Below are 10,755 nucleotides of genomic sequence, written 5' to 3'. Positions count from 1 at the left end.
GAAATGTTGGGCACTCATTGCAATAACGTACTAACAGTCTTGTTTTCTTTAGTGGGGGTGGTGGGAACACCGGTTGGTGAGGGTCCAAAGCATATGTTTGCACCTGAGCCTACTACTCGCTAGTTCCACCGCTGAGCTGACTGACATATCAGGAGCTGCGGCACCTCCATGGGACATTGGGCAGTCTAGCCCTGAACAACAAGTTCACCCCTCTCCCTCATGAGCACACCCATCTTCACAAGGAACCTGGGACACAAAGTAGGATGCCCTTGCTTACTGGTAAGGCAGTGAATATGGATCTTGATGCTGCTCCCATGCACACTTTACCAATGCTCTCTCTCCCCCACCTATTTCTCACACTCATTCACTCTCCTCCTTCACCCCCCCCTCTTACTCTTCCCCCTTTGGTTCCCCCTCTCACTGTCCCCTCTCATCTGCCCTCCTCTCTCTCCCCACTGTATCTCTCCCACCTCCCACTCTCCCCTCTCATTCACCCCCCCACTCTCATCCCCTTGCTCCCCCTCCCATCTCTTTGACTCCCCCTCTCTATCTCACACACTCTTCCTATCTCCCTTCCCTCTCACTCTTCCACTCTTTCTGTGTCTCTCACCCACTATCCCTTCCCCTCAATCTCTTTCCCCGTCACTCACCCTCCTCTCCCTCTCTCTCTTCCCTTTGTCACTCTTTCCATCTCTCTTTCCCCTCCCCTACTGTCCCCACCCCCTCTCTTTCTCTTGCTACCTCTCTCTCACCCCTGCTTTTGTTCTGGATATATGCCCTTGCCAGGCCATGTATAGCGCTGACAACACTGCACAGTGCCCTGCTGCTGAATGCAGCCCCACCATTTCCTGCCCGCTGTACTACACTCTCCCCACTGCTGGCTGCATCCCCGCCTCCTCCTGTATCACTTCCTTCTCCCCATACCCTGCAGTAAATATAAGTCCCAGTGCTGCTGGATGTGGCTCCGCCTACTGTTATACTGGCTCCACCCATTAATGATTTTCTGCCGCCCACATGAGGCCACTTCCAGAAATTTTCCAGGGCCACTCTCAGTCCCCAATCCGCCCCTGCCCGATCCCCACAATCTAGATCCAATTCCGATCAATTGGATGTAGATTGTGTGCTGATTGGGCCCTTTTCTGACCTGGTGTGGACCGATACCGATCCGATGCGCGGTCCCGCGGGTCGGTCGGTCGTTATTGAGATCCTACCTGCTGCAGGTAGGATCTCAATGACGACCATACAGCCGGGTGCGGGTCGCCATCGGATCGGACCCGCTCACGGTGCACATCGTGAGCGGGTCGTGCCCCCCCGCGTCACCGTGAGCGGGGCGGACGAGACACTGACGACCCGCTCACGATATGCATCGTGAGCGGGTCGTCCTGGTGTGTACCCTACATTAGAATGGGATTCTAAATGGGTTATTATGCAGTTAATCTGATGTCTCTTCACATGAATCCTCAAAATTATCAATAAAATGAACAGTAGATATAGTATCAAGAAATAACGACTTGCAATTTATGAAATTACAATACACCCACTTAAAAAAGATAAGAAAAACAATGACAGAAAACAGGTACTCACTACTCACAACATATGAAATAGTAACTCAGCACAACAAAGACTTATTTTATCCTGTCTTCCAGCCAGTTACAGCAGCAACATAAACATACAATATTCTATAACAGATTCCTACAGCTTTTCCATGTGGCATATTAGGAATATTCTCTCCACCCATGGCCATGCCTGGCTTCTGCTAATTGTATTTATGACATAAACATAAGAGAGGCTGCATGCCTCTCACGCAGTAACACACACCCTCTCCATTCAGATGGGGAGGTGACACAAGCACACACATACACACACACACGCACACACACACACTGGCAGAGCTTGCTGCAAACCCAGCCTCGCTCTCACAGATAGCAGCAGCAACAGCGGCTTCCACAGCCCCAATCCCAGGAGGAGATACAGGTATCAGACCGCTGAGCTTTCCGCAGCAGCCCGAGCCGCCTGCCGGCCACAGTCACTGGCCGCCCTTCCTGCCCTGACCCCGCTCCTCTCCCACTGGTAGGAGTCAGGGGCAGAGGAGGAGGAGGAGGAGAGGGGAGATGCCTCTTGTGGGCTGCCGCTGGTAGGAGCTTCCTCGGAGGGCATTGCTTTGGTAACTCAAGGTGCATGTTTGGCTGCCAGTGCGCCCAACACAAGGGGACTATGAAAATGATCCGATTGCGGACTGCCAGTATGAAGTCTTTAAACCTGGAGATGAAATGCACCATCCGGCTGCTGGACGACACCGAGGTCTCCTGCAACATACAGGTATATGGGGTGCTGATAGTAACTGTACTGTATGTCACAGGAGAGATGTGCGATGTACTACATGACTGCTGCTCATCGTAAACAAGCCAACGATGAATGGTTGCTATGGGCAACATCACCAGTTACCTCTGCACCAGCTATAGATGTTCATTGAATCATGTTGTATTGATGAATAGTAGGATGCACCGTAGTGTTTTATGAATTGTAGGACAAGGGTGTAACTACAGCACCTGCGGCTGAATACAAGTTAGACATTGCATATAACGGTACATGGATGTGCTACTGAAGTTTATGACAGCTATAGACATGCTGCAGGCACAAGAGCAAGCTCAGCACATGGGACACCTGTGACTGTTGCCATGTTAATGTATAGGCACCTGCATAGGATACAATTTGCTCATCCCCTCCGCTTACACTGGATAGGATGCAATAGAAGTGGTGACATTTGCCAGTCCAATACTGTATATCCCCTTTGTATTCACACTATTGTCCTGCATAGAACATAATAAAGCCCATTCCTATTTCCATCCGTATTCCCGACACGTGAACGTTCCCCCCCGGCGCCCCCCCTCTGTCTACACTCAGTGCTGCTTGTAGTAGGCAGCAGGGACAAACACCCTTATTACTTGGTGGGTTTCTTCCAATTTTAGACAATGATTGTTGTTATTTGTAGTAGAACACCAGCTTGCAGTGTGTATTTTCCTGTGGTAGTGGCAGAATAATTGGTATGGCTATTTATATTTAAGGATCAATATGGCTAGCATTTTGATAGGCTCCTGTAATATACATTTAACCCCATTAACCCCGCTATGCTGACTTGGTGAGGTCAGGATGCTTTGATGGAAAGCATTGCAATACTGCAGATTTAGCAAGAGGATGTATCATCAGGACCTGGCTGCTGGGTGATGGGTGTTTTTTTTTATTATTATTCAATTGTACACTCTTTAGTGTAACTGTCTTGTCATGATTTGGTGCTTATAGTTTATTATGTTAGAACAGATTTGTCAGGTTAATGTTTAGTTTATGCACTTTACTTTGTTATTGCAACTATTTTCCATTCTACAGTACACGCTGACAGCCACATTCTGCAATCCGTGCTGTTGTCACAGTTCTCCAAGCAATGAAATATACCACTTGACAATTATATCCCATTTTATCTTTTTATATTGGTTCCTTTTGCATCTAGCCTGTACTGTATAGCAGGAGTGTTAAGCTTTTTTTTTTTTTTTTTGACCCTAGGAAATGGTTCTTAAACTGTACTGTAATTCTTACAGCCGTGAACCCCAAAATAGATTTTGGCATCCCCGTGCACTCTGGTCTAAGGGGGTTATTCAGACCTCATTGCTTCTCTGCTAAATTGCAGAGCCCTGCAATCAGGTATATGCCACCCTGCCAGAGGGATATCCCCACCTGTGCAAGCCTGCAAATTGTTTAGCAAGGCTTTAGAACAAGTGGCTGGATCGGCGATTCGCTGTAAATCCGTTTGCAGTGTGTGCAGTCTTTGCGTAGCCCAGGACTTACTCTGTGGCTGCAATAGAAGCAGTTGGATCGGGCCGAAGCTACACTCTCTATTTAAACGCCTGAGCACTCCTGTGTTTTCCCTGGCACTCCCAGAAAATGCCTGGTTAAAACCCCCAAACGTCCGTTTTCTGTCAGTTGACTTGCATACCGCCTGCAATTGAAAAATTGTCAGGATTTTATTGTAGGAAGGCCTCGCGCATGTGTACTACAATCCAAACGCATGCACAGTCTATCAGTTATAACCCTTGCTTGGAAATTCCCAGCCGTGCGATCAGGTCCTCAGGAGGGGAGTTGGCAAATATATATGGTTGGTGGTAGGCGGCACTCCCGGTGTTACGAATTAGGGGATACAAAAACTCCCAAGTAGAAAAGTTCAATTCAACGTTTCGATTTTTAAGACAATTAATAAAAATCTAAACTTTGAATTGAGCTTTTCTACTTGGGAGTTTTTGTATTCCCTACTTTGTAAGACCTGGCCATCGGGCCATTTCAATACGTTTACCTATATACTAGCTGACCCGCCCGGCGGTGCCTGGGAAAACCTTGGGGTTTTTTAATTTCCATAACTGATGTAAAATTTTGTCTTATGCTGTGCCAAAGGTTTAAGATTGTAATTTGTTGAAAGCCTTCACCATAATGTTACAATGTGTTTGCATTCATACTCAATGACAGCAATGAAATCAGGTGTGGTGTTTTTCCTTCATCATCTGTTTCCCAGATCGTCATTTTTTTCCCATCTCATCAATCAAGGCAAATTGAACCTTGGTGCTTTTTAAATTTCTAAGTGAAATTTCCCAAAAAAATGGCTTTGAGGTGCACACTCCTGGATCCAGAGGTACCTTGTTGCCGAATTGGACAGATGCGACCATTACTATTCTGCAAATGATGTATGCACTATTCCTCTTACTAGGCATAAACCATACTCTATGTTGTTAGTGAAAATAAAGTGTTTTGTGCTGAATTAGAATTCGAATATAGTATTACTATTTAGGCTTATAAGACTCATTTGATAGGATTTTCTGAGCGCTTTGTACCTTTTCATGATGATCAGCTAGATATGTGACAGCAGCACTCAAAGTGTGATTAATGGATGTTTGTGTTCGGACCAGAATGCGGTGTGTGAAGATTTATCAAGGCATTACCAAAATGTCATCTAACAACCGTTTGTCTTTCTCACATAAATCTTCAAAGATTTTCTCAATTGTCAACCGTCATTCATAAAAGCATATTTGATTGTCCTGTACATGTAGCATAATACATTTTGTAGCCATCATTTATTTTATGGAGAACAGTTGTTGGTTAGTTTGACCTGACACAACTTCGTTGTGTCCCTAAATTGGATATAACTGTATTGTGGTAGCCAGGTCACTGCCTGAAAGACAAACAGCACATTCATCTCATGAAAACAATAAACAATGTGTGGGAGATTTATCAAATATCGAAGAGAGTTAAATTGAAGAGGGTTAAAATACCAACCAATCAGTTTCTAACATTTTTCAAGCACAGCCTATAAAGTGACAGCTAGGAGCAGATTGGTTGCTACTTTCTATAACCAATTTATCTCTCTATAAAGTTGGCTCTCCCCTAATATTTACAAATGTAAATAAATGTTGAATGTTTTCTATTATAATGTGATCATTAAGAAAATGCCAGAATTATGTTTATAATTCTTGTGGATACATTTGATGTGCTATGCATGGCTTTGTTCTATATACAGAAAAGCACTTTACGGAGAAGATAACTTGCATCAAGCAGAATATGTACTGTACTGTTCCTTTGTATGGTGCTGCGAAACACTTGTGGTGCCTTATAAATAAAATAATAATAATATATGTACCGTGTTAATCACTACAGTTCATGTATTAAGTTCTTCCACATAAAGTTAGCTTTAAGCCACTAGTCATTTTTATTACAGGTACATTTACTAAAGTTTCTAAAAAAATGAAAAGACGTGATGTTGCCCATAGTCACGGATCAGATCTAATTGGTTGCTATGGGCAACATCACCTCTTTTAAATTTTAGAAACTTAAGTAAATTTACCCATTAGAATTTGTAGTGATATCTTACAGCTGTAATCTTGCCATGAAATAATTTTATAATGTTACAAATGCAACTTCACTTATTCAAATGGGAAATAACAGATATGACATTCGTTAAATAAATGTGTAGGTGTTGAAAAACAGCTATATATTTTTTAAAATCTCTTTGAGTCATTTCACAGGTGCAGTGACCTTGGGGCGGGATGTACCAAGCAGGGGCGGTAATTCTCGCCGCCCATCTCGTCCAAGGCTCACTGCATATTTACTGAAGGGGGCGAGGCCTCCGGCAAAGGGTGACTGGCCTTGCAGGATGCCATGGCCACAAGCTACGCCCCCAGTTTTTATCACTATGTCCCAAGCCCCCCAGCCCCTCTGCTACACTGAATTGAAGCTGTGCATATGCGCACAGTACCTATTCCCCGCTGAGCCTCGGTAGGCAGAGGAGACACCCAACTACCCTCCAACACCACGGGACACTGCCGGCCCTAGGCAGGATGTGGGACTGTTCCAAAAAAACAGAGACGGTACAGTGAAAATCAGGACAGCTGGGAGATATGCTGCAGCTTAACACACCCCTTCCGCAGCCTAACCCTAATCTCCTCACCCGCAGCCTAACCCACCCATCCTGCAGCCTAACTCTAACCTCATGCAGCCTAACCCTAAACTCCCCCCATACAGCCAAACCCACCCCTCACGCAGCCTAACCCAAACCTAACCCCATGCAGCCTAACCCACCCCTCACACAGCCTTTAAATGTCTGGTGGTATGTGATGGCATTAAGTCATTGTAATTAAGAACATAAAACACAATGCTGTCTTAGTGACTGCCACGGATTGCCCGGAAACGTTTTCTGTGCATATTTTCAAACACAGTCATATTGCTTGCAGTAGACCACTTCAGTTAGACATGTTGTCCCAGAAGGGCACAGCTAAGTGCAGCGATGTCAGATACAATTAAAGTCAGCATGTGTATACAGATGCTTACACGCTGCCCTTTGTAGATGATCCTAATTATGAACTGGTCATCAGGTCTCCAGATGATGTCTAATTAGAGATCCTTTACGCCTGAAAGACAAAAAAGAATTATAAGATTTCTGGTGTAGAATAATGATATTGTCATTATACACTTTTACATGTAATACCAATAATAGGGTGGTAGAGAAAATGGAGCCATTTCCAACTGATGTTGACGTAACAGATTCTGTACCCAGAATTACTCCCACAGAACTCATTATGAAACTTTTGTGTTATTTGAGGGCAAAAGGATTGTGTAATCAGCCTCCCTGATTTATTTCCAGAAACAGCTGCAGTTAATGACTGCAGAAAATACCAATGTGCGGCTCTGTTTGCTGTGATTACCAGCAATTAGCATTATCTTCCATCATCGTTGATTAAGATATTGGCATTGATTTTTAGAACTACTTTATTAATCACAATTTTACACATAAACACATTTTCAGATTCTAATCCTTATATGTGTTTGTTACACTCCTTTTTAAAGATCAATTTGTATCAAAGCACATCAAAAATTATTAAAAAAAAATATAGTCAACATTAGGAACGCCCCCCAAAAAAGTAAAAAAAAATATTTTCAAGTCTAACAAGGCAAAGAACAAAAATGACATTTTTCTCTAATTCTTTCTGAAGGATACATGTCCTTGTTCATGCTCGTGACAGTTCATTTGTCCAAAGCATTATATTGACGGTGTTGTTGTACGCTCTTATTACGTTATTTACAGCAGGCCACACATCAGACCAACTTTCCTCCAACCATCCAACTAGTTGGTTGGTTGGACCGAAAATCTGGTACTGTATTAGGGCAAATGCCAATAAGCAATTTGCTCACAAACTCAGGAGGAATGGACAAAAACATTCAGTGAAATTGTTTAAATAAAATAGGTCCAACTACAGTACATTGTCTGAGTGACAGTTGTTGTCCATTTTCAGATTTGAGAAACAAATGACTTCATTAAATTACATTTGCTCCTATCCAGTTCCAGGTTTTTATTCCATCCAACCAACTAGTTGGTTGGTTGGAGGAAAGTTGGTCTGATATGTGGCCAGCATTACAGTGTTGGCCTGTGTATATCTTTAAACATGATTATAAAGCACCATGTGTAACCTTATAATGCCGACACCGTTACAATGCCATTAATAACATTGCAATAATCGTCAGCCTCTTGTGGATATAATGCTGCCAACATGTTTTCCGTCGGCAGTATGAACATCTCAAAGTAAATACTTCTCTTTCCCATACTATAATACAATTAATGCAGCCCCCCCCCCCCATATAATTATCCTACATTATCTAATATGGGGTTACCTGATTTGTGTTTTTAATATACATGGGCCCCAAAGCAATGGGGCTAGTTTTGCCTAATGGTGAAAGATAAAAGTAATTTGGGAACAGTACATTCTGTCAGTTAAAAGCTCTGTTGAAAAATTGTTCCTGTAAACTACATCTTACTGAGATCCCTCTGATTCTTTATTAAAACAGTCACATAACTGGGAAACATACCAATTGGTTCTCGCTTGTTGCTACGAGAACTGTAGCAGTGAAAGGCTGCTCCTTTTTATGTGTCCAAGATCCTCGCTGCTAACCGTATATGGGAGCAGACACTAATCCTATTCATGCATACATATGTAAAGTAGTTGGGTGCGACGGGATTAAAATATTAGTTGTTAACAATATATACCAATAAAGATCTGTTCAGCTTTACTTTAGTGTTTCGGTCAGATCCTGATGGGTCAGAGCCGTGTTAAACCCTGGTTGAGACCAGGGTTGAAATGCCAGGTTGCTCGACTAGGGAATTTGGTCAGAAATGCTTTCACATCGCAGATCAACCTAGATTGACACGGCAATAACCTGGGTTGCTTCGGTGGTCTGAAAGGGGTATAACTTAATACTCAAATATAAATTACACCATGGCACCAGACCTATGCCTGCTCATTTTTATTGATAGATTGGACCAGGATCTGTCTAAATAAAACTCATTAATTTAAAATAGTTTCACTGTGAAGTGAAGGTAATTTATCTCTTAATGCTTTGTACACACGGGGGCGATAGGGGCTATAATCGCTGGGAATATGGTCGCAGGCGACCATATTGCCAGTGATTGGAGTGCGCACCAGCGATAAATCGCTGGGTGCGCGCTCCCGTTTTCTGCCCCATTGTAATCGCTGGTCGCAGGAGCTTGCTCCTGCGACCAGCTAATTACCTCTGCGGCTCCCCCAGCAGAGGTTCCTTTTCATCAGCGACCATCTCTGGTCGCTGATGCAAAGGAGACACTGGGCAATAAATTGCTCAGCAATATATTGCTAGCAATATATTGCTGGGCAATATATCTCCCCCCATGTGTACGGAGCTTTAAGGCCCATACATGCTCGGCGACTCTGAGCTATTACCAGCAGATGAGCAGCGGAGTGGACGGCTTTCCTTAACATCCTGCTAAGGAAAGCCGTCCACCCCTGGAAAAATTGCCAAAATGGGTCAAAATGGGTCAAAACACTTATTCTAGTTTACTCTTTCTGACAAAATCCTTCTTAGATGGACAAAACCATGTGCACTGCAGGGGGGGCAGGTGTAACATGTGCAGATAGAATTAGATTTGGGTGAGTTATTTTGTTTCTGTGCAGGGAAAATACTGACTGCTTTATTTTTACACTGCAATATAGATCTCACGTTGAAGTAAAACCCCACCCAAATCTAATTCTCTCTGCACAAGTAACACCTGCCCCCCTGCAGTGCACATGGTTTTGTCCATCTAAGAAGGATTTTGTCAGAAAGAGTGAACTAGAATAAGGCCCTTAGTGTGTATGCACTAAGCGTTTTTCATCCCAGCGATTTTCCCCATCATCTCTCACCATATATCTCTCACCATACATGCATTTTCCCCATCATCTCTCCCCATACATCTCTCAGAATATGAGCAGAGCCACCTCTTCAAATAACAGAAATTGTCATGATCACTCGTGCTGAGCAACTTAAAGTTTATAGTTAGTTTTATTACCTTTAAAGTTCTACGGATCAGTTACACTGATGGTCCACTTGCCAAGTAAAGGCTGGAAAATTCTCATATGTTAATAAGTGTATATAAGTCAACATCTAAAGGCACGTTTACTGGAACTTGTTGTACACTTTCCATAACTGCTAAACTTTTATCTGTTGATGATGGAAATTATAATTCCATGGTCATCAATAGAAATGCAGATTGTTTATATAAAAGGATTAACAAATGAAAGAAAGTGCTCGGATAGGGTAGAAATTCAAGCCAGTCTAATTAAATTCAAATAACAATGTATTTATAAAAATAATACAACAATATACATAATAAGAGTAATTACTATACATTTTAATAGCCTATATAAGAATGAGTACCTGCCAATACCACACAAAAATAAAAAATATCTAATTGAGTTTTAAGAAAATGTGAATAAAAAAAATCCCCTTTTGGGTAAGGTTTTTGATAAAGAAAGTCTCATTTATATTAAATTTGTCAATCTAAAGGTCCATACACACTGGGCGACTATGCCCAGCGTGTCTGGACAGCGATGATCGCGTTCATCGATCAGTGGAAAGCCCTCAGTGCATACACATTGAGCGGCTTTACCCCTGCCCGGCGCCGACAGCGGGGAGAGGACGGCTTTTGAGCGGCTTTCCCGGCGATGATGCGGGAGCATGCTGCAGTGCTCACCGCTCATCGCCGGGGCATACACACTGGGTGGCTTTGAGCTGAAAGCCGCTCAAACATGCTATTTTGAGCGACTTTCAGCTCAAAGTCGCCCAGTGTGTATGGGCCTTTAGTTGATTCATTAAAAAGTCCAGCATATTTTAGTTTGTTATTATCATACTATGCAAGTGGTCTGATAGCAATTA

At 43.0% G+C, this 10,755-nt stretch overlaps 1 protein-coding gene across 1 annotated transcript in view; it reads left to right on the top strand.

Annotated features, from left to right (window-relative positions):
• The first annotated feature begins 1,831 nt into the window (after positions 1 to 1,831).
• FRMD3 (FERM domain containing 3) overlaps positions 1,832 to 10,755 on the top strand; it is a 182,251-nt gene continuing 173,327 nt past the window's right edge. Inside the window, exon 1 of the mRNA XM_083186217.1 lies at positions 1,832 to 2,319. Within this exon, the coding sequence (XP_083042343.1) occupies positions 2,179 to 2,319 (141 nt within the window). The 5' untranslated portion in view covers positions 1,832 to 2,178. The remainder of the gene's footprint in view (positions 2,320 to 10,755) is intronic.

This window comes from Crinia signifera, chromosome 1, assembly GCF_055691185.1.
Source record: "Crinia signifera chromosome 1, ASM5569118v1, whole genome shotgun sequence".
Lineage (NCBI taxonomy): Eukaryota > Metazoa > Chordata > Amphibia > Anura > Myobatrachidae > Crinia > Crinia signifera.
Note: the sequence above shows the minus strand (reverse complement) of the source record. Positions and strands in the feature narration are given on the sequence as shown.